The sequence below is a fragment of the Amphiura filiformis genome, chromosome 5 (assembly GCF_039555335.1).
Source record: "Amphiura filiformis chromosome 5, Afil_fr2py, whole genome shotgun sequence".
Taxonomy (NCBI): domain Eukaryota; kingdom Metazoa; phylum Echinodermata; class Ophiuroidea; order Amphilepidida; family Amphiuridae; genus Amphiura; species Amphiura filiformis.
The window spans coordinates 63,912,778-63,938,585 of record NC_092632.1 but is presented as its reverse complement, the minus strand read 5'-3'; the positions used below and the strand labels follow the sequence as shown (position 1 = coordinate 63,938,585).

General features: G+C 36.2%; 1 protein-coding gene across 3 annotated transcripts in view; it reads right to left on the bottom strand.

The window, feature by feature from the left end:
• The window catches only part of LOC140153521 (uncharacterized), a 62,906-nt gene extending 37,147 nt beyond the window's left edge, over nucleotides 1-25,759 (bottom strand). The window contains exons 1-8 of one of the 3 annotated variants that reach the window (XM_072176295.1): nucleotides 25,704-25,759; nucleotides 22,202-22,282; nucleotides 18,108-18,245; nucleotides 12,638-12,655; nucleotides 8,667-8,915; nucleotides 7,511-7,681; nucleotides 6,179-6,322; nucleotides 4,905-5,051 (exon numbers count right to left, since the gene is read on the bottom strand). In XM_072176295.1, coding sequence (XP_072032396.1) covers nucleotides 4,905-5,051; nucleotides 6,179-6,322; nucleotides 7,511-7,681; nucleotides 8,667-8,915; nucleotides 12,638-12,655; nucleotides 18,108-18,245; nucleotides 22,202-22,225 — 891 coding nt within the window. In that variant the 5' untranslated portion in view covers nucleotides 22,226-22,282; nucleotides 25,704-25,759. The remainder of the gene's footprint in view (nucleotides 1-4,904; nucleotides 5,052-6,178; nucleotides 6,323-7,510; nucleotides 7,682-8,666; nucleotides 8,916-12,637; nucleotides 12,656-18,107; nucleotides 18,246-22,201; nucleotides 22,283-25,703) is intronic. The other 2 variants (XM_072176296.1, XM_072176298.1) reach the window with 2 other exon arrangements.
• Between the last annotated feature and the right edge of the window lie 49 nt (nucleotides 25,760-25,808).

The window sequence follows — 25,808 nt, the reverse complement described above, 5'->3', positions numbered from 1 at the left end:
TGTCAGTATACTACTCAATATTGCTTTGATTAGTGCACAAAAAAAGCTTAACTGGTGTGCATAATAATGACATTAGCTTCTCATGTATGATTTGGTAAGGGAAAATATGACTAAAATTGCCCGTACAAACTCCAGTAGTTGCTGCTGTGCATGCTGTTGTCAGGGAACAAAAAAGTGAATACGAAATGCAATTTGACTTTAAAAGGCTTTAGCGATGTCAATACATGATGCCTGCCTGGTAAGAACATTCCTATTGCTATACTATTGGCCTAATGCACAGCAGAATTATGTTCAGTTTTGTAGTGGCAATTTTAGATCTATAATATGTATCTGTCAATGAACCTCTACCATTGGTCACTAATATATTGAGGATTGAGAGCCAGAAAGCCTTAACTCACAAAGGATTCCTTTGTGAGTTAAAACTTTCTGCTTCTCAACCCTCGATTTGTATCAAGGTTACTCTGTAAATAAGTATATGAAGTTAATTAAACATTACATGAGTTGTAAGCTACACCAACTTGTAGTTACCCAGGCATGAATTAGTACATGCAAATATATATAAGCAGGGGTTTAGGCAGCCATATGTCCATCTTTTCTTGTTGGTTTGTAAAACTCTTAAAACAAAATGTCAGTTTTCATACAATCAAGTGTGTGCTCAAATGATGCAGGAAAGCAGTGGATCAATTTGGAATGTTTCACGCAGGTGCAAAATATGGATTTTATGTTAGGAAGACAAAAAAAAAACCCAGAAAAACAATGTGTTCGGTATGTAATCTATGTCACAATTATTTGTTGAGAAAACTGTTTAAATATCTGTGTATAATGGGTGAACCCCATTCCATGGCAAATCATAGTAAGGAATCTGGTTCAAATGCATTAAAGATAATGAAAGGCAGTCTTGCAAACATTATCTCAACCGGTCTACTATCCTGCCTAAACCCCTGAATAATGAAATGTTACTTGTTTCCACACCTGCTTTGTGTGTTAAGCTACAAACATGGAATTACACCACAGATTGTAAGATGTATTGAAGACTTCTTTCCCCTAACCAATCATGGAGAAAAGTTTGGGATAGCAAAGCCCCAATTCACTATGCCTTACAACTGATCTTACGCTTGATTAACCACACCTAGCCCCCTATTAAATCAAGCGTAAGATCAATCGCAAGTCTTTGTGAAATGGGCACCACGTTCTTGCTGAATATCAACAACAATAACGCATCCCACACTTTTCCTCATGAAAAGGTATTGGAGATAAGTTTTTTTCAATCTTCTGAAACTTAAATCTGCGGAATGAACAGGAATTGAAAACTGACACTCCATGTCATGCCTTATACCTCAGTTTTAAGTACTTTTCTTCCGTTCTGTGATTGGTCTTTTCCGGAGGCCATGTCATTGCGTACTGTAATTTGCAACTCCTGACAGTTTGAAGAAAAATAAGGGTTTAGGCAACAACAAAAAAACCAACCCTGTTTTACGGGTGGACAGACCTTTCAAGTAGGGTTGGATTTAAACATTTTTTATTAAGGCTGACCCTAAAATATCACTAAAAGCTTTTTCAAATCATTTTCAAAATATGTTTGCAAAAGATTTGCAAACATATTTTGAAAATGTTTTGAATTTTGTCAAAAATTCTCAGTGAAAATCATTTTTTTTAAAACAGGGCCGACTTAAAGGAAGGTGACCTGATATATTTGGGAAATCAAATTCTTTAAAACTTATGTATATAACATAAACTGTTGTCCCTTTCAAGCATTCATGCAAAAAGATCATGTAAATGTTCATTGTAAATGCGACTAATTCTTCATGGAATTACTGACATTTAATACAGCGTAAAACTGGTAGTCTACAGTATTTTTATTAATGATAATCATCATGATCATGTAAAAACTTGATATCAAATGAAAGATCCTATTTTTCTCATTAACATACTGAAATTAGGAGTTCCAAGTCCATGTATTTATGAAGATATCATCAAAAACTACTGAATTAGTCAAACATGTGGTATACCATATTTGAGACTAATTCGACAGTTTTTTGACGATTTCCTCGGAAATATACCGATTTGGAATGCCTAATTTCAATATGTTAATGAGAAAAATATGAGCTTTCACCTGATACCAAAATCTGCATTTTGATAGGGTTAAGTTGGGGATGAGGCTGTCAATCAGGTCACCCACATTTAACATGATTTAGCAACAACAACAAAAATCTCCCAAAATGTAAAATATGGGTCAGTCAGGCCCGTAACACAGGGTTTTGTTGTCGCCTTAATATTGATTTTCTAACTTAAACCACAATAGCATCTGAATGATGATATTCTGCAATATACATAATTACATACATAAACTGGGTTGTTCCTTTTTTTTTGGCTGGACTTCATAAACCAACATATTATGTATGAGACATTTGAATAAAAACAGCATATTTCTGGATCTGGATTGGTTTCTCTGTATAAGCAGGTACCTGCATCTTAACAGAGGTGCAGTATTTTGTGTAGTATTTTCTGTTCTGTACTAATCAAGAAATGGAAAATTCATACACCACAAAAAGTGCTGGTATGTTTCACTACATACCTGAGAGCTGTTAAAATGCTGCATTCGGTGATTGGTGGTAATTGTCTTAAAGCTATCCCAGTTGTCTAATGTAATTATTTGCATGTATTTTGTTAATATTGCTAAATACAATGTGCAATTCTGTTTTCTTATCCTGTAAACAATACACTTTCACAGAAATAGTGTGTCTAAAAGCTGCTGTGTGCATTCATTATACGGTGCGCATTCTTAAATGCATGTGTTTGACAAAAAAGGTTGACTACTACATTAATGGACCAACTGTATAGCAACTGGTGTATAATTTCCTATAAGACTTGACATCTGTCTACACCACCATATGCGAGGGTGAAAATTAGTGGTCGATAATTGCTATGAACAAATCAAATTCCTGTATACTTATGTGTCCTGGTTGTGAGTAACTATAGGTGGTCTAAGACTTACTTTTTCTCAAAACAAGTCTTGTTTGAACCTCCCCCCCCCCGGTACTTTCATTTTTGGTTTCTCCTATTTCACAATGTAAAATGCTGCAATGTCTTAGTGCATTCACAATCATCATTATGTTTAAAGCCATAATGTGTGATTTGCTTTACAGCGACGCCCTCAATTTTACTCGGATTTCTAATTTTTGCATAATTATAATGTCCAGTGGTGTACTAAAATACCACGTAAAAGACCAAGCCTGAAGTGCTTTAATAACAGTAAAATTAAACTTTTTATATTAAAACCGGGTCGACCCGCTTTTATTCAGAGTTCAGCGATCGAATGTTTGCTAACATGTCCGCAGATGTCAGCTTATGTGTACACATGTCGAGCGCGATGCTCCGTGCAGTATTACATGTAATACGATCGGCAAGCGTAGTACACACATTGTAGGCGCTGGAATGAAATCGCAATTGTCTTCATTATACTTCAATAGTTTGGCTCAAAATTAAAAGGGGATAATGTGATCAGTGAAAACAAACATTTAAATAGGAATCTATTCTTTATGCAAATCACACATTATTGCTTTAAGTCAGTGACATATCAAGGGTTGAGAACTAGAAAGCCGTAACTCATGCTGACCTGCTCCCACAAAATGAGCATAAAATCACCAGGACACTATAAAAGATACATTTAATTAAACATGATAAAATTCAACAGAAAACAAAAGAAATTGTGGGAGAAATATTGATTTTTGAAGACCAAAGCAAGGAACCATCCTAACATGCTTGGTATGATTTTAACCCCATGAGAACTACCTGCCGATTGGCCAAAAAGAAGTTTTCATTTTCAATTGGACCAATCAGCAACATTGTTAGAATAATTTCACCATGCATAAAAATTGGGGTGAATTATTTGAAAGCTCTATTCTGATTAGTGATTAAAGTGAAGATATAGTGTAATTGACCAATCAGAGGCAATGTTAGATCGGCAGGTAGTGCTCAGGGGGTTAAAGGGTATAAATAAGGAATTCAAATCTGGAATATCTCAGAAAGTTATTTTGTCAACTTTATGCTCATTTTGTGAGAGCAGGTTATAGAGGCCGTCAGCCTTTCGCCATCTTGTGGGTACAAATGATATGCGCGTTCATGCGTCAGACACTACGCGCAAGGCGCAGCTTGCCACGCAGCTGTTATCACGCATCGACACAGTGATTTTGCTGTTCATGCATGGAGATTGAACGACCATCGCAGCGTGTACCCACAAGATGGCGGCATATGACGTCACGCTGACGGCCTCTATTGCGAGTTAAGGCTTCCTGGTTCTCACCCATCGAAATCATTACTGGTTGACACACGCTAATACGCCCAATAAAGACATAGTCACCGGCCAGTTCCAAAAATTGCTTAAGTACTAGGCCCTATGGCCTACAGAACTTATCCACAGCAAATCATGGCTAACTCTTTGAGCTGTGTGAAGGATCAAGAATATTTTCTAAGTTCTTTGTAGGGCCCACTATCGAGTGACCACCGAGTAATGTGTCCTTCATCCATACAGTACAAGACTTTGAATTGACAACATGAAGGTTGCCAATAAGCCAAATATATTTTTCCATGCAATAGAAAACCAATACAATTGACACCATCAAGGCATACTTAAATTTGGATATTCCAATCCAATATTTAGCTAAAGTCTTACAAAGGGAGTATGAGTTTGGAATAGAATAGACAATTGGGTAACTTCCATTTAAAATACTCACTTCAGTTGTAGAAGATATAGGTTAAGCCATAATACAGAGGGAGTATGGGTTTCAAAATGATTAACCCTGACCAATTACATTTGAAAAACATACTCCCCCTATAGAAGATTTTCCCAAAATCTTCCACAGGGGTAGTGTGGATTTCAACTGGAATAGTCCATTGTCACCTACCTTTCTCTGATCTCTATCATCTTTCCAAGTATCTCTTGGATGTCCTCCTCCTCCTCTTGAGCCTCCTCGTCTGCCCCCTCTAGGTGCATCTCTTTTAAACTGCTGTGGTGGCGGCTGATGCTGCCTGGGATGTGCACTTGCTGCAGCCTGTTCAAATGAAATAAAAAAGTTTCAAATGAAGTTACAGATAAGATTTTGTGACTGTTCCTACCCAAGTTTCAAATGAAGTTACAGATAAGATTTTGTGACTGTTCCTACCCAAGTTTCAAATGAAGTTAGAGATAGGATTTTGTGACTGTTCCTACCCAAGTTTCAAATGAAGTTAGAGATAGGATTTTGTGACTGTTCCTACCCAAGTTTCAAATGAAGTTACAGATAAGATTTTGTGACTGTTCCTACCCAAGTTTCAAATAAAGTTACAAATAAGATTTTGTGACTGTTCCTACACAAGTTTCAAATGAAGTTACAGATAAGATTTTGTGACTGTTCTTATCCAAATTTCAAATGAAGTTACAGATAAGATTTTGTGACTGTTCCTACCCAAGTTTCAAATGAAGTTACAGATAAGACTTTGTGACTGTTCCTACCCAAGTTTCAAATGAAGTTACAGATACGATTTTGTGACTGTTCCTACCCAAGTTTCAAATGAAGTTACAGATAAGATTTTGTGACTGTTCCTACCCAAGTCTCTTTACTTGATGTGGTCGCTATGCTTCATGTGTTGACACCAACTGTGATTGGCAGAATGAATGTGAATGCTTATTTGCCTGAAGCGACGCACATTCCATTTTTTAAAAGGATGAAGAAATAAAGAATATTTTTCGACTTTGGGGCTTCTTTAATTTAACATACGTAACATTTTTTATTATATTCTTTACTTCTTGTGAACATTAAACCGCTGTAAATATGCTTATAGCTTAATTGATGGTATCAATATTGCAGTGAAACTGCAGATTTGTGTAATTTTCTCCCTCCTGGCCCGGAAGATATCTTACCCTTCCCAGAATCCTTTGCATCATGAAGCATCGCCTTACTACATCAAATGGCACTACTATTACTTTGTACAGGTTCCCCCAGTTTTCATATTGAGAAGGTCTATAGTCAAGAAATAAACATATTTTGCAAGATCTGGATGTGCTCTGTTCATCAAGGTCTTTTTGTCACTATTGACCCATGTTGCACTGGATAGCAAATCAGTACAGAAAATTGAAAGAATTGCGTTGGAAGAAATGCATTGTGGGAAGTGTAAGATATTTTCTCTGCTCCTAACCTACCTGTACTATTTCTCTGGTAATGACCAATCTAACTGACCCTTGACCACATTCTTTGAGTATGTCCACTACTCCATCTCTGCTCTTGTCCTGGACATCAATTTCATTTATACTTAGTAGCAAGTCACCTGTTTCAAGACGCCCGTCCTGTGAGAGATAAAAAGACAAAGCACTTCATATTCATTTTGCTGCTACTAGGATATATCACACCATATGGTTGCCAACAATAACAGGCACCGGTGCCAGTACACCTATGTTTCAGATGGACATTTTATTTGTGTAAAGACCATACCCCAGTGATATACAATACATTAAAAAAAAAATTTGTATAGCCCCCTCTCAAAAACTAAAGCATTGCATTTGTACTTGCTCAATAGGCATTTTGTGCAAATATTATAATAAACTTGAATGTGTTTCTTTTTAATGGACCTGTTCCTTTTACATGTAAAGTCTATGGAAATGAGGATTGAAAAGGCTGGAAACCAAGGTGCGTAGGCTACCCCCGAACAGTTCCCCATTGCACCCTTCGGTGGGGTGGGTAAACTGAGATAAAGTGATTTCCCAAAGGACACGACATGGTGGCCTGGTGATTAAAACCAGCAACCTTGTAATCATGAGTCGCCAAATAACCTAGCCATTAGGCCACCGTCCTCTATTAGTGCCTGCTTTTTGTGATCTGTGTATAATACATTGTGCCAATTACGCATACAAGAAGTCTTACATGTGCAAACCTCTGTATACTGCATGCTTTACGACACAGGTTATCAGACAGTTGTGAGGCTTTGCCAAAAAATGCCATAAGTATTCTATTTTGGTTACCACAAAATGGAGAGAACATGTGTCTCCTTTTGGGAGTGAAAAATCTCATGAACCATTTATCAATGATACACTTTTTTCATTATTACTATTACAGAAAACATATCATCCTCTGATGGTATGCCATTTGAACAACAACAGAGTTAAGGTGGTATACTACACCCCCTGATAAATTTTGAGACTAATTTTGCATTTTTCTCAAAAAATAACTACACAGTGGTAACAAAAGTTATCTATATTATAGGGGCAAGGAATCTAATCACTTCACTGAAATAATGAAGTGGTTCATTATATATGTTAAGAAATGAGGTACATTCTAGCGGTACCTCTTTTCTTATCATAAATAACGAACCGCTTGTCTAGAGTCACTGAAATTGCAGTGTAGTAACTGGATTCCTTGCCCCTATAATATATGTAACTTTTGTTACCAGTGCAGTGTGTTATAATTTTTTGAGAAAAATGCAAAAATAGCCACAAATTTATCAAGGGGTGTGGTACCACCTTAAGACAAATCCTTACCACTGCTGCAGCGCCTCCTTTGACGATGGTCTTGACAGCTACTCCTCTGCCTTTGAATTCCACCAATCCAAACCCTAACCCAGACCCTGTATTGACTAGTTCAATTCTGTGAACATCCGCTTGTGTACGTAGAGATGTTGGATGCTGATCTACAGTTGCTGGTGAAGGGGGCTGTGAATAAAAGTTAAAATTTGGTGTACAGAGTAATACATGTAAGTGACCTGCTATCACGAAATGAGCGTTAAGTTGCAAGTTGGTAGTTTTGAGACATCCTGGCTGCTGAGTTGATGTTCTTTGTTTGCCGTGCACCTGTACAAGCCAGGAGTATGTCCTTTGTGAATCGCCCATTGTGCCCCCATTCACAAAGGACATACAGACATACTATTGGCTTGAACAAGTATGTGAAACAAAGAACACCAATGCAGAAGCCAGGACGTCTCAAAACTACCAACTTGTGACTTTTCTCTCATTTCTCGTGATAGCAGGTCACATACAGAGAAGGAAGAAACTCAATACACTTCCACTAATATCATTGAGTTAACTAGTGCAGTCATATATCAACAATTTATGTTGAAAAAAAGTATATTCCAACTTCAACATAAAGTCCATGTGTAAGTCTGTGTGTTTCTGTGCAAAGTTAACATGATAATAATTTACTACTATTCCACATTTTATTCATTAACTTGTCACAGCAGCAAGGACTCAACTATTAAATTTAGACTAGTTTTGCCCATTATTCCTTTTAAGGTTTATAAAGCTTTATAGACAGAGTATTCCAACTCTTAGGTCCGAATGCACAAAAGTGTTAGACCGGGTCTAAAGTTAGACCTGGTCTAAGTGGAATTTATTACCAGGAGAAAGGACATTTTCCTTTACATTTTCTTAAGTCAATTTGTATTATTTTTGAACTTTGCATTTAAATCTTTAGAATTTGCTAACTACTCTAGGAAGGAAATAATAGTAAAGGACCATTCCTGATGGAACTAAATTCCACTTAGACCAGGTCTAACTTTAGACCCGGTCTAACTCTTTTGTGCATACGGACCTTACTGTCTGAATCCATCCTATCAATTCTGATGACTTATGTCAAAGTATTTATTATGTAAGAAAGAAAGCTTAGAATGATTGAAAATAAGATAAGCTTGTTTCAACTTACCCCTCTTCTTCTGCCCCCTCCGCCTCCTCTCCCAGATCTTCCCGATCCTGGTCTTGATCCACTACCACCACCATTGCCTCCAAATGCTCCTTGCCTGCTAAAATCATCCACTGGTGTGGGACTAACTGATCCTACAGGACTCGCAGGACCTGGAGGACTAGTAGTTTGAGTACTACCTGTAGGACTAGTTGGGGAGGGACTTGCTACTGGGGTGCTGCCTGCTGCTGAGGCCTTGTCCGCTTCTACTTCCTGTAGGAGATGAAAATAAGTTTATTTATTTAGACTATTTCGTTTTTGTTTTAAGATTACGAGTCTAATTTTAAAGATGAAAAACATTGGAAGTACTCAAATTTCTTATTATTCTGATTACCTCAATGGCATCTTGTGGTGTATTTGGATACTGATGAAATAATGCTTGACAAAGGTCTATGACCGAAAATTCGTGTTTAATTTTGCTACGCAAATAAATTTATACAAATGTGGTTTGACACCAAATATTTCTGCTCTTGGACTCTTTTACTTATCATTATTCAAACCTACGCAGCCACTACTTTTTTAAATAATGCTTATATGTTTGTTCGTAGACAGGTAGAGATGCGACACCCCCAAATAGTCTAAAAAGACTTTATTATGCAAGATTTTTTAGAGCAGAGGGAGTTGATTAGTTATTAGAACTTTGTTGAAATATGACCCAACATTAATGTTTTTGAGCTTTGATAATATCAAATTCTATATATCCTACTGAAATGTTGAATGTTGATAAATAATCAAACATTTTGTCATAGTGTCTGAAAATGTTTGGGGGCAAACACACAGTTTTCTAATTTTCTCATAAACCTGACCTTTCAGTAGGCTTCCTCTGTCCATTTGCATTTTTAAAATATATAAAGATTTATAACCTTTGGAAAATAAATTCTAGAAGTTAGAAAAGAGTCCCCAACCCGGGCAGTGAATAAGCCAATTGACCTTTTCAGTAAATCCCATAAGCCTTTGCGAGTACACCCGAGATATCGTCATTTGACATCATGCCGACTTGCAATGCGCAGTAAGTTTGATAAACGATGTGCGCATCGGTCACAGATCGGTGTGCTGTCAAATGAAGACATCTCAGGTGTATCCGCAAAGGCTTATGGGATTTACCGGAAAAGCTCAATAGTATATGTACAGAGTGAACAGATTTCCCACAGACAGAGATACACACATGAAGCTTGTTTCATAGTCCCCTTGCATAGAATGTGCAATTATAGGTACTTTACTCATGCAACCATCTACCAGAAACTCTTAATACCATACATAGATATTAGGTCTGGATAATCCACAGATGTTAAATCCTTTTTTTTTTTTTTTTTGACAGGGGCTGTGATATTGCTAGCAGAGAATTGAACAGTTTATGCTACAATATTTGAACAAGTTCATTACGAATGTTAATTTCAACTGTGAATTTTGAACAACTCCCACTAAAAACGAAGGTGATTAACTCAAATTTTAGTGATTTTTCACCTCTAGACGCGTGGTTTTATCAGACTGGCAACTCATCACATCAGACTGTTTTCTTTTATGGGCAACAGGAACTGCTGAAGAGGGCATGATGAGTTGGTCAAAGATGTTGTTGAGTGCATAAGCCCCATTGTCCTTGTTTAGAGTGGCATGCCCTTTTCTGCGGATCCAAATGGCTTCTTTGAGCCACCTGGTAGTATTATCAGCTTCATGGTCACTCTAAACAAGGACGAGGGCCCCTCGTCCTCGTTTAGAGTGACCACTCAACAACATCTTTGACCAACTCATCACACCCTCAATGGTGGTTTCTGTTGCCCATAAAAGAAAACAGTCTGATTAGTGGTAAAACATCACTAAAACATGAGTAAAACACCTTCATTTTAGTTGGAATTGTTCAAAATGAACAAAATCCATTGAAATCACCATTCATAATGAACTTGCTCAAATAAAGTGATTTGAGCCATTGAATATTGTGTCTACTCTCCCATGCCTTGACAAGATCCTGTGTGATATCATTGTATAAAACAAATATTAGATGTCTATATTCATGGAATGGTAAAAATATATCATTCAGGTCAATTTGACCGATTGACATATTTTCAATCGGTGAATTTGACCGAATGATACAAATGTATATTGTACTATCCCACTCATAGGCAGTCAATATTTGTATACCAGATATGAAGTATAATCAGGTATTATATATTACATAATACTGCTGACAATTACAGTGAAAAGTATTATAAGATATGTGTACCCGTACATAAAATTCATGCAATAACATTTGTACTGGTAAATTGAATATACATACAAATTCTAATATTAGCTGAATACAAAAACCACCAAAGCAATTTGCATTAATTTGCATTCATTACCCATAATTAATTCACTTGTATGTTAATTAGTTTTGCTAATTAAACATAATATCTTTCTGCAGAGAATATTTAAACAAATGTTGCATGTATATGTGTTGGTTGTAATATTACATCAGAGGTCAGTTGTTTTATGTTTGAACACTGTCAGTAGCACGGCATAAAATCAATACAAGTCTAACACTGAAGAAAACTGAATTTCGCAGGTGATTTTTTGATTTAACATTTGGAAAATGATTGATCATGCATGTTTGCACAACCTTTCCAAACATAAACATACTACAAAATGTGTAAATCAACAATTTATTTGAATAAAATTAGCTATATTTTATCTATTTCACTATCTCCAGTCAGCGCCGGCATTTGCTTTGAAATTCAGCGTGTGCTGCGTTAGCTTAGCGTTATTTCTTGCGTGTGAAATAGAGAATAGGGGTGACTTTGGGGTGTGTGTGTGGGGTGTGTGTAGTTGGTGTTGGGGTGTGTGTGGGGGGGGGGTGTCAACATGTTTGTGTATATATATGTTTTATGCATTTGGGCCATAAACATTAAGTCAAAACTAAGGTAGAATTATGATATTGTTAAGGTGCTCTCAAAACAATGAAAATAAAATAAAAACATTTTTGTTGAAAATATGATGATGCACTTTGATCACATGACACTTATGATATGAAACATCAAACATTAGTATTTAAAATTCTTGATTCCTGTTTCATTAGCAAAAGGGTTGTGGTTTAGTAGTACTGATATGCAGTGATACAATACAATATTACAATATAGTGAAACAAGTGATTTTCTGGTTATAATATTAGTGTGCTATTTTGTTTTAGTTCTATGGTAGATCAGGTGAAAGTGCAGTATTCAGTGATCAGAGGTGTAAGTGAGGTAACGATCCACTCCCTGAAAAACATGCGAGCCAAGGGCGAGCACCTCGCCAAATTTCCGGAAGTGCAATGGGGCTTGTCCGGGAATAGGCTGCAGGGTATCACCCCTCATAAAAAAACATTTTTTTTTTTTTTTATATTTCCAGAATTTTTTTTTTTTGCCACATTTCCGGAATTCTGGGAATTTCCGGAAGACTTACACCTCTGAGTGATAATGTAATGTCGGCAAGTGTTTCTTTGAACACGCAGCATAACAACACATGACATGACACAACAGAATACAATATCACACACCACAAGAACATTTAACACAATACCAGTTACACCACATCACACGTACACAACATTATGTCACAATTCAACGCAACACAGCCCACCACAACACTAAACAACATAACAACACATAGTTCAACACAAATGTAGAGTAAAAACAACAAATGCAGAGTGACCCATTCCAACTGCTTACAGGTACATGTAACTGCTGTGTTTATCTGGAATAGTTCTCGTCGTATGTGAGGCCATTTTAGTATTATCAATCAACAAACACAAAAGACAATGTACAAAACACACTTAATGAGTTATTAATTAGTATCTCCACAAACAGACATGCAATCTGTATCCTCTGACGATTACATGATGAAACAATGAAAAAGTTACATAGTTTTAATTATCAAAATAAACAGCATGCAAGACAAGTTATTTTGGTAAAGAGGTTTGCTACCTGGCTCGGAGATGCTGCCTACATATCATTAGCATTCAGGGAGAGAAGAAAACAATGAAACAAACAAACATTCAGATCAGTAAATGAGATTAAAATAATGAGAAATGCAATTAGTAGATCGAGTCAATGATATGTCAATAGATGCTATAAACTGTCAACAAGCAAATGCACTTAAAATCAAATATTCATCTTCGCATAATTTGGAATACATGTATGCAGGGGCAGGCCGCTGCAGGGATTACGATCAGCTCTTGGGAGTTTTGTGATTTCGTAAAGTTACAAGAAAAAAATTGAAAAGCTATTGGAAATGCTGCATGAGTGTAGCATGGTATTGCATTTTCTTAAAATCACTCTATCCTGAAATATGGCATATGTCCATCTATATCTAGAAAATCCTCTCTCCTTTATGAAACATAGCATATTATGTGATGCTTAATGAGCACTTTCATGAATGATATCAATTTTGTAATCTTATAATCCTGCTCAGGCTACATTATGCTGAAAGAAAACTGCATCAAAATTGGACTTACCATTCTTGAGATATTGAAATATAACCAACAGAAATTCAACGCTTCTTTTCACTGTATGTCAAATTTGATTTCAGCTTCTCCCAATTCATCATTTTTCCCCAATTTATTGAAATATCATATGCATGTCTATTTTCTGGAAAATGCATGGCAAGCCTGTCTATTTCTGTAATAATAGTGCAATTTAGGTCTTCCTGGTTTTCTTCTCTTTCTTGGAATACGTCATGCTCCCAGCATGCTTTGATTTTTATAGCAGAAACATACGTGTAAACATGCATATTGCAGCTGCTAGCCATTCACATCATTCATATACAATATTGGTACCATTCATTTCAATTACATGGAATGTTGAATATGAATAAATTGATTTTAAGTGAACTTGCATGTAGAAATGCACAATGATAATGTAACTGAATTAATCTGTAAAAAGAACCATGGTTAATATTTTATATCATGTTATAATAATTGATAGAATGCTTGTACACAGAGATGCTTATATTATTTATTGAAACATAATGTAAGGGGAAGGGATGGTTATAAGCTAAAATGAATTCCGTAGCATTGATATATATTGAGTTATTTCAAAAGTGTTACTATTGTTGTTATTAAAGAGTTACTATAATAAATTGAGTTACTTCAAAAGTGTTAGTATTTTTTGGCTATCTTAGGGCAGAAAACACAGATGCTTTTATGCAGTTTATATATGGCAGAGTTACTTTTGAAATAACATTGGTATCATTCACTTGAAAGGGGGAAATCACCACAGGGCTTGAAGAATACGGGGAAAGAGACAACCCTTTTTCCCCCAAAATAGTCCCATAAAATGAGCAATACTCAATAGATGGGGCAGTTTTCATTAAGAAAATTTATCAAATAACCCCATAAAAATATCAGTTCTTTGAGTCCTGGAAGAAACTATGAACTTTTTTTGACAGCTTTAAATTAAACTAGAAAATACTCCCAGAAAAATGAAAGTACATGTCCCCAGTGTTTCAACACAAATGAGTGCAATAAATGAGCTGCTAAACCTAAAAAAAGTAATAACTTTGGTTAACTTTTGGTTGGTAAACATTACAAATATGCCAAAAAGTCAATTTCATATTATAAGATTGTACATTATGGCTTTAAACTGTGAATGTATAATTCAATTTAGCCTATTTGAAATCAACCGCATATATTCACACAAAAAAAGGTCTATTCAGTCAAGGGCTACCTTCTCATTCAAGGTCCGTCCGCGACTTCCTTCCTCCCCACTGCTTGAATTGACAATAATGATATTATGATACTAAATAGCTGGACCATCCTTTGTGAGTCAACTTATTTCCCTTTTCACCTAAACATTTTGTATCACCTTGATTAGGTTCATGGGAAAGTATGATTAAGCCTAAAAAAATTGTTTGTTTGTCCATAGAGGCTTATGAAACAGTTGGGTCGGTAGGTCGGATTTTTTTTATTTTTTTTTTTTACAGATATTGCACTTGAAACTGACAATTTGAAGACTGGTAAATAAGTCAAAACACACAGCACTTTACTGGTTTAACTCTTGAGATGGTTCTGCATGTTATACTGTTCATTTTCTTTACATTTTCTTTCTTTAAATTTATACTAACCACTGTTTTATAAGATGTCCCATCAATGCCAAAAAAAAATCCAAAATCCAAAAAAAAAAAAAAAAAAAAAAAAAAAAAAAAAAAAAAAAAAAAAAAAAAAAAAAAAAGACACGGTCGGGACCAGGGTACACGGTCGGTTGGACGTGGACAAACAAATAATTTTTTTTTTTTTTTTTTTTATTTGCTTCTCTTCATCAACTTTTATGTCTATTTAAAACTGAATGAGATAACTGGAATTCCTGACCAAAGATTAAAGGTGTATGATGTATCCTTGTTAATATTATACCATTTTTCACCCTGATGTGGCAGTGACATCAATGCGTTGAAGCAGCTGCTTCGCTCACACATCTGTGTGGCGTCTCTAAGTGTGTGTACACCAGCCCTTGAGTGAACGCTAGTGATTTGAGGCTGCGCCCAATGAAATGTGCACAGATGTTACTGCCACATCGGGGTGACAAATGGTTTCTGTTGTTGATGGTGATGTGGAGGTAGAAGGCATTTATTAGTTTTTGTTGGAGGGGAGGGAACTCCGCATGAGCTTGCAAATTGAGGGCAAAAGAGGTGTTTTTCAAAACAGGCTTGTTCGATCAAATTGCAGTTGATAAAATCTATCGGACAAAAAACTTACAAAAGTGAAGGGAATGGGACATGTCATATGAATGTGCACCACTATTATTATATACATGTATTCCACTATTAACTGTCAATTAAAAAATTTTTTTAAATAACTTCCTCTAGTGTAACCCTAGTTTTGGTGCATAGTAGTATAACTGCATTTGGCTGCAGCAAAATGTCTTGAAAATTGGCAAGCTATTCTGTCATTTAACTTCATGAGATGACATTTTTCTTGTTTTTTAAAAAGGTATTCACAGTCAATGTTCCAGTATCACTTCCTTTAGTGAGACATTCAATTAAAGAATAAGTGACAGTTAGATTAACAAATAATTAAAAATTTCCTGGAAAATTGTCCATGCCCATTATGTTTTGTTACCTGGAGAGATTTGATCATGTCTCACCTCTTCTTTCAACCAAATCGACGGTAATAACTCTTGTAGTGACGGATCAACATTTAACCACAAATTGCCTCAGGCAAAACTCACATCCTGGGAACCAAATACCAAGGTCATTTTCATGTAACTCATTGACCATTTGTGTTATATACTGCCTATAGCTATATGACATCCTTGTGATCTGGTCAACTCATTGACAGATACCAACCTCAGGAGGGAATTCAATTGTTGATCAATTCTCTTCAGGTAGTGAAACGTAATGCCTTTGCAGCTTATTGACACTATTTGTAAATTTGCAAAACAAGAATGTTAGCATTGGAACACTTGCACTACCGTACTATACATAATTTCAGGTGCAAAATTTGGTATGTTTTACAATATCTACAAAGCAATGATATAAGTCACTGCAATGAAAGACATACTTTTTCTAGAAACTTACACTAATACAAATAAACAAAACCAACATCAAATAGTTTCAATGAATTAGTGCAACATATATACATATGATGTAAATAATTGGTTTGCATAGATGTAATAAATATGATTATTCAACAGAAACTAAACAAACGGATGATGTGCATGATGGTCATGTCAGGGAGAAATGAATGAAACAAAAAATCAGGAAAGTCTTGAGCACATGTTTTGATGACAAGAGAAGCATGTAATTCTACATTCCTAGAAAATGTGGACATGCAAATTTACTATTATATGAGCAAAGCTTACACCTAGCCTTGTATTATAAGGCTAGGAGTTGGGATTTAGGGATAGGATTCTGATTTAGTATTATCATTAGGGTTATGAGTTAGGATTATAGTTAAGATTTACGGCTCTGATTAGGGTTTAGGACCAGTCTGCACCTTGTATTTGGATGTGGAGTTTGTGTTAGGAATTAGGTTTAGGATTAAAGCTCAGAATATCATTAGGGTTGGTCAGGACTTAATTATGGAAACTTTGGGGCTTCATAACTACTAAATTGTTGGTCTAAAGTATATAAAAGTATACATATTTAGAATAACAGACTTGATGAATCCATCTGTGAGGTCAAATTTAGTGGGCAAATTGCTCAGTTTCAGATACTTTAGACCATCAATTTAGCAGTCATGAGGCCCAAATGTTTCCATAATGTCAGGGTTATAACCAACCTTAAGGGGAAGAACCAGTGTCTACATTAGATTGCAAATGATATTCGGAACTTCTTCAGAATTCAATATTTAATATCAGATCCAACCTGAATTAATTATTAGTATATACAGAAGCACATCCTGGCTGCAAATCGGTATGTACATCATGTACAAACACTTTCATTTGGCATGGGTATGAGCCAGGGGTATGAGGTACCAATGTGGCCAGTAATTAATTTATGTGCTCCTCATTTATAATAATACACAATATAACTGATGAGTATTTGGGTCATTTGTAATTAACTTTCATTCCAGATTACAAACTTGAAATCCTTAAATTGAATAAATAAATTCTTATCAAAATGGCAAAATTACACAATGTTAACCAAAGTGGGGAACGCATTGCTCATATCAAATATATGTAATGAACAATCCCTTTATCTTTTTTTAAAAACTTGAAAATTAGAGCTCTCAGCAAGGTCCATTAGCACTTGCCGACACATGCACCCTTGTTTATCGCATGCACAGAAACAAATAACACTATGTGGCATGTTCAGTGAATGAGGAGGTTGAAATTCAGAGGTTCTCATATCAATTGTCCAAACCAGGCGGCCACTTGGTATATACCCTCGCACTATACTACATTGCCACAAGAGAGCAAAAGAATCCGGGTGCTGTTCAATCTACATGTAGAACTTGCAGTTTAAATTTGTTATGTACATGCTTCTTCCAATCATTTGAACCACATGCCACTAAGGCTTTCCTGGTAGCACTTGCAGATCACTCAAATTCAATTGGCTATTGGATTACTAAAACTACATTTTCTTTTTCAAGCACAAGATGGCTTTCCACTTCCATCAACTACAGAGTTCCCAACTGAAATCATTTTATTTTGAAAAAAAATTTCAGCATTTTATTCCAAAATTCTAACGACTAAAATTGGCCTAGGATTGGAATCTGCAAGTGGGTCATCTTAAACAAGAAATGTCTTTAAAAAAGACTATGCCATGGATGAAGTTATGTGTATAACGATAACCAACAAAAACAAACAATGTCGTGTACTTGAAATCACTGATCCTGTAAGACAAGAATATCAAGTGACTCAACATTAATTAAACACATGTTTAAGACTAAATCATAGTTTGATTTAGTTGGTAACTCTGCAAATGACAATGTAGTGAACTGGATGCAATCTGCAATACCTGATGTCGTCGATAGAGTTCTGCGTTCTTGGCTTTGATGTTGTCTATCTTTTTGGTGAGGAGTTCTTCCTGTTCCTCCTTGCTCAAGATATCAAGCAAGGTGAAATTATCTACCATCTCGGTCAGCTGACGGGCCAGCTAAAGAAAAGAAAGCGGTTGAAAACAGGAACATATAACAGGGAAAGGAGACAATCAACAATTAGTCAATCTGCATAGGCACAAAATGGTTGGTCTTATACACGACATGGTGTAGAATAGCATCAAGGGTTTTACTAACACAAAAGCTCCTGGTGCACATGTATCCAATACTAAATTTTGATAAAAAATCTATTTCTTCAAATATCGCATACATTGTACAAGTGCATAAGGGCTCATATTGAAATACCCTACCCCGTTTTCACACAGAAAGAAGGCAGGATTCCCCTCGCTAAGCGCGCGCCTCAGGAAAGCTCAGTCATAAAAAGGATGGATTATATGCATCAGTGATACAACTTGCCCAGGATTTTAACAAAAGAAGGCTAGCACAGGAAAGCTGCAGGATGGCGCACATCTTCCTGTGTAAGGGAATTTCAATATGAGCCCTAAAAGCATTCAATGTTTTTGTTTTATGCCTATTTTGTCAATACAATCATTTTCTTTGAGGCAGCAGGCATAAGACTTGTTATGCTACATATCAATCAATGACTGAATCTGTACCCATTTTCTTGTAAATTTCTTCAGGCCTTTCGATGGAATTCCCTGGGGTATTTCCTTAGGTTTTGCTCACTTGTGAATGCTTGAAATAACATGCAATTAACAAAACATGCTAACTGTACCTACACAGGTGTTACTAATGTGAATAAACAAAGTTCACAATAACCCACCAACCACTATGTCAAAATTGGACTTTGATGCACAAACCAATTCCACAAAAACATTCACTTTACTACAAAAAATATTACACAATTTCATACCCTACACATGACCATACAGTGTGCATTGACTGCATACCACAACCAAATCACAAGTTCTTCACACTGCCTTTAATTAGAGGGTAACTTTTAATGAATAACTCTGCTTTAACCTTATCACATCTGCAGGCCACATACACCCCTCCCCTCTGCACACACACACAGACACCCCCCCCACACACATATGTGACCATCCAGCACAACTGAGCCCTGAAGTCGCCAATCATCATTTTTGAGATATTCAACCAAAATATTCTGCTTGAAATTAGCTTTAAAATGATGTATATCATGTCTATAGTACTTGGCATTTAAGTAGTGAAAAATCGTACTACATTTAAGTAGTGGTAGTGAACCGTCTTTCATAGAGGTAAGACGTGCTTATTTTGCTCTTAGCTTTGTTTGCTACTGAGTTCTATTTGAACTTGCTTTCAGTTTTCGACTTGAATTTTATTTTACAGTATGTAGTTTACATTGTTTGCTTTTATATTTTGTTGTCTGTCCCTGAAGAAGAGCAGTTTATCTGCTCGAAATGTCGGTTGTATTTTTGTTAACTTTGTCTACCATCCCTGTGGTTTTGGATTTTTCTAATGCAGGCGTAACAGTGCATGTACACCATTCTGGTTTACATACTGCATTAGTTTTTATCTTGTTTTTGTCTTTGTTCCCCACACCAAGTTGGTATACCTGGCTCGAATCTTTCTGTTTTTATATATTCTAGGTATCCTCTTGTATCATCCTTTGATCCTTGGTGTGTTTTGTACCTTGTCCGTTGGAGGCACCATTACCTACTTTGTAGTGAAAAATCAATAAAACAGTCAATAAATCCTTTGTTTCCTATTGTTTATTGTTAAGTTCAATGGAGCATATCTCAATAGTGGCACTGGCGACATCCGAGCTCAGTTGTGGTGGGTGGTCACATATTTTGATTTGCGGACCTCAAAATGATCAGAAAATAGGGCTTAAAATAAACAGATGCCAATTCACAGACAATTTTGACCCTGATGAACCTACCTCACACTCTTGATTTAAAAGCAAATTATACTGACAAAAAGCAAAGTTCTTTTTCTTTACACCACTTCATTATTTGCTGCATTTCATGTCATTATTTATTTTAAATGTACTTGTCCAGCTGGTGGATGCACGCAATCACTCCTTCAGCAATAATCTGTGAACTTCTCTATAAGCAAATGTGCGCAAAAAGTAGCTACAAGTGCAGCACTCAGTTTGAATCCTGTTTGAAGGCATTGTTATGTTTCAGATTTATTGATCTAATTGCCAACAGGACTGATATTCCTCAATTGTACCCTTGTCTAGCATGAGTAGCATCTGCTGAAAGGAGTTAGCAAAAAAACTTTATATAGCTTCGCACATAAAATGACAAGTTTTGTGTCAGCCCTGACACATTGTTGTTACCATCACAAGAAGGTGCAAACACAAAAGCCAAAGATGTGATGACTGCACTCACTGCATTGTCATAAGGCTGGTGAAAGTCAATTCCGAGTTTATCGCCCCCCGCCCGCGTCACTTTTTGGACACCAAAAACACCCGCGTCAAATTTTCAAAAATGCCAAAATAATTCATTATCTTCAAAGTATCAGTGTTTTCACCAGTTTCAGCAATTGGAAACATATATTTTTGTTTGTAAAACATATAAATTTATAACTTGGAACCAAAACCAGGCTCTTTTCTAACTTTTCTAGTCCCTACCCATATAAAAACATGTTTATAAATAACATGTATGAGTGTGGCTTTAAATCAACACTCACTTTAGGTCAATAATGAAATCTGATGAAATAATGAAAAATGAAAAATGAAAAAGTCACCTCACCAACCTGGGAAAAAAAGGGACGATAAACTCGGAATCGACTTTCATTGGCCTAATGTAAAAGAACTGTTCTATCAACATGTTTGCAGTGACATGCAGTTACTATGTATCAACTGCAATGTTCTCAACAGCTTTATTGCCTATATTTGTTTTGGTGCAATTTGACTACATCTGCTGCACCAAAAAGTATCCTTACACTTGCAAAACAAATCCTAATTTTAAAACTAAATTATGTTTGGGTAAATTATGTACTATTTAATCCGACACATTATGACACCCCATTGAATCCAATGTAACTTCAAGAAGCAAAGTTACAAGCATTTGATTAGACAAAGTTCCAGTTTTAAAAGTGACAAACTAGCCTATTCAAAAATCCACGGACTAGACATCTGGTTTGAGAGTAGTGAATGGCGGTTTGACAGATGTGCCTTTAATTTAAAACAAAAAGAATAAAAGAAAACTGAAACAAAAGAAATGACAAATAAAATTAAAGTTATGAAAAGTACAGAGAAGTAAAAACTGAAATAAAAAAAAAAATGCTTTAAGGGTACTACACACCTGGCCAATTTTGTGCCTATTTTAGCATTTTCTCAAAAATTATAAGCGCATTGGTGACAAGTATAAAGATATGTATATTATAGGGGCAAGGACTACAACTACTGCACTGGAAATTCAGCAACTCAAGGCAAGTAGTTATTGATTTATTGATCTAATATTGGTTTTCACTCATTTTTGACTGTAACTCCACAACTGTTGTCTGTGCTGAAATAAAATTTCCAGTGCAGTAGTTGTAGTCCTTGCCCCTATACATATCTTACTTGTCACCAATGCGCTATAATTTTTGAGAAAACTGCAAAAATAGGCACAAAATTGGGCAGGGGTGTAGTACCCCCTTAAATAAAGCTGCATTGAAGAAACTGTGTTGTCTCTTTGATGTACTTGTTGGAATCTTTTTTGCGCCTCGTATATAGCCCAGTTTGTCACTTTTAAAACCGGACCTCCATTTATTCAATTGCATGTAATTTTTACTTCTTGAGGTCAAATTTGATTCAATGTGGTGTCATAGAGCATCTATTTAAAAAAATAAATTTACCCAAATATGGTTCCGTTTTGAAATTAGGATTTTTTTTCCAAGTGTAAGGATACTTTTTTTGGCGCAGTTAGCCCTATTTAGCTAGGTATATCTGGCAGAGGATGGCAGCTTGAAGTCTTATCAATCTCAATGTTGATACTATAGAATAATGTCAAAATCTTCCATCAGAGAAGGGTATACAGGACACCATTTTAGCTTCTCCTGAAAATGAGTTATTTTAACTTACCTGATTAGAGACGATGTCAGCCATGTTGTTGTACTGTCCTCAAAGATTCTCCTTCACATGCTCATGTATACATGTATGTACCTATAATAATCAAAATGTTTAAACACAAGTACCCTTCATTACAGCAATTGACAATATGTTGGCCTTACATTGAAAGCTAGAACTTGGTGGCTGTGCAATAATTATGATTCCCCCCTCTCGGCCTGCCCACAAATCTTTGTCCCCCCTTGAACATGCCAAATTTTTTGGATCCCAATTTGTAAACCTTAAATGATCTAGATATGTTGCGAGTGCAGCGAGCTGAAAAATTTTCATATTAAAGCATTTCCGTACTGTTTTCCAAGCCTTTTTAGAGTGTTTAATTAAAAAGGCGCCCCATGAATGTGTGCCAAAAATCACTTGCCCACCCCTCTTGGCTTGCCAATAATTGCTTGTCCCCCTTTTGCTCGACAAAAATTTCTTGACCCCCTCCCCAAATTTACCCTCCCCCAGGGCTCAAAATTATTGAACAGCACCTTAATAATCTGTACAAAACAGGGCAGGCATGATAAATTGTTAAAGGGGTGTATGGCAGAAATACAAACTTGTATCAGCATTAAAAAAGGACTTACACTGGGAGAACTTGCAAACCTTAAGAAAAGTGGACAGACTATTCATCTTTCACTAAGCTGTAGCCGTGTAGCAGGTCACCTCGCCATTCCAGTGCGAAATATCCTGCTCCCGCTCAAGAGGAATTTGCGGCATACTTCAAGCCTCAGTGGCAGTTGAGATTGGATATTTAAGAGGTTTCCTTTCTCTTGACCCAAAGGCTGACAGTAAAATTGTTCACTTGATTGTTGGGAGTGGCCTTCTTTTCCTTGTTCTTTGTCTTCAAATCTGTTTCTCACTTCTCTTTCCATATAGGCCAGCATGCTTATATAGGCTTTTTAGCCTGGCTTGAGCATTTTGTTTGAGCCTGGCCCCATCAGGACCCAAGCGTGTCTCCACACGGAGCGACCGTTTAAACAAACAAACAAACAAGCAGCAAAGAGTTTCATACATGTACCTATCTCCACAAATAAAAACTGTTACAAATACTTTTTCATCTCCCAAACAATAACTGATTGGAATACTTCACCGCCAAACCTGACCAACATCCAAGAAAGCAATAAACTATCCCGTAAACTATATGCAGAACAACTAGTCTCCAGTTGCAGTGCGCACCCGGTTGACTCCCAAATTAGGGGGTGTTTGGTAGTATCAGCACAAGACAAGACAATCTGTCATGTCAAGTGATATGGTATTTTTTCTTTTTGTTTTTTCCATTTCCATTTAATATTGATTGATGTTACAAATACTTATATTTCCCCAAAACTGTAATAGACTGGAATCGCCTACCTCAATCAATCATTCAAATACAAGATCCAACCAGCTTCAAAGTAGCTGTGCAAGAACACCTAAAGCAAGACTAAAGCATCTTTCATGCGCACACCAATTCCTGCTTGTCTCGTTCCGCATCCAGGAGGCATTATATAGTATCCACACAGATATAGATGTCAGCCATTTTGTTCAAAGATTCTCCTTTCTTTATTCTGACAGCAGAGAGCTTTAGGCTCCAGAAGAAGCACTGCCTAATTCGCTGTCGTAGTGCATGTTACAATATGACCGTTGCTAGGCCAACTGGATCACGCTTTCTTTGTTACGAACCACTGATCGAAATGATCACAACACAAAGCCTATGGCATATCAAAATTCGGAACAGGTGTATGAGACCAGGCTTGGAGCAGTATCCAAAGGTTACTAACGTGCACTACGACAGCGAATACAATAGGGTGCTTGCACAAAAGGTTAAAAGGTTGATAAAAATGACCTGCATTGAGAGTCAGTCAAGTGCTGTAGAGGATAAACAAACTATTACCATCCTCTGCGAATCTTTGGTGCAACATTCAAACCCATACAGGGGCTGACAAGTACAATATACATACATGTAGGGCTCAAAATTATAGATGGGAGCTAAGGGCAATTTCCCCAAAAAATCCAAAATATGCCTCATTTTTAATAGAAAATAATATAGCCCCTGAAAGATAACTATTGTGAGGCTTAAGGCCCCTAACAGTCAATTTTGAGTTTCCCGTCACATAATTTCTGAAAATAAGTGAGGTAACTTTTGGCTAATGGAACTTGATTGTTAGTTTCCGATTGACCGCCCGCATCACTTTTTCAATTTGACCAAAACTTTCATTATTTTCATAAAAAAGTCAATTATCTGAAAATTGAAATGGAAATAATCAAAATTGAATCTCTCAAAATGTCTGACATCCCCTGCTAATCATAATCAGCACTTTTTCTTAGTTGTAGGGGTAGAGGATGTAGTAAATAATGGAAATTTAAGGATTACCTCACCATGTTTTCTACATGTAGTGATTACAAAAATTGCTAATTTCTTTTCATAAGAATGAAAACAAATTCAGATTTTGTCTCAATCTGTTGCAAAATGTCTGTAAAGATGATCTTAGCATTAATACCTGTTTTGAGATGGTCTTTCATCAACAATATATACTTTGGTACTGGTGGGGTACCTAAATTTGGAGAAAGCTGTTCATAAAATCATTGATTTTGTTGACATAATGTAAGCACCGGAGGAAAACGCGATCACAGTTTTTGCGGCCGCAGTTGCGTTTTTTGGGTGAAATTGCGTTTTTTCAATTTTTTTTTTTTTTTTTTTTGTTGATTTTTTATGGTGATAATCAAGTCGCACATGGAATTTTAGAGGATTTTGATAGCAGTTCCATTAAAAAAGCTGCCATCGCCATGAGACTAAGATCTAGAAACACCCCGAAATGCCGTTTTGGGGAATTTTGCTAGCTGAATCTTTTTGATGAAAGTCAATCTTTGACAAGATGTAACTTTGCTACGGAAAGTGCTATGAAAAAAAGGTTTTCAGTTTTGGCTTAGTTTACTCAAGGGCTTTAATTTGATATATAAAACGATGCAATTTGATGGCAAATTTGAATTCACCTAGGATACCTATATTATAATGTGATAATTAAACAAGCAAAATGATGATGGAATTCCATCCTGCTGCAGGATGAACTTTTCACCTGCTTTTATTTATTTACCGTAATTATAATTTTACACTCTCTGAGTATAAGTTACAATACATTGTACACTCTACAGCATGAATTGAAAATATTAAACAATGCACTTGCATTTCAAGAACTTGAGCTGAGGAAGTTTTATAACATACAAACACACATGACAGAGCATGAGAGAGCCGATCGACAGCTTTCAGCTCAGGGGAGGGAGGGTCAGTAAACATGATTGATAACATTACTGCTGTCCACTGAGCTGTACAGTTTCAAAATTAAACCTGGAAACTTTCTTGAACCAGATCAACAGGAACAAATTTGAAGCACTTGACTATTCAACGAGGTTGTCGTGCCTCTCGATCATCGACATTAATTTAATATATTTATAAAAACAACTATAAACAAACAATTTAAAATGAATTACGAATTCTCACCTCTCCTTGTTGTCACATTGACCTCAGCGGCGAACAATCATTTTTGTGAAGACTGATTGATCATTACATTTTTCACTAACCTAGGTAGACTTATTGGGTCGAAGG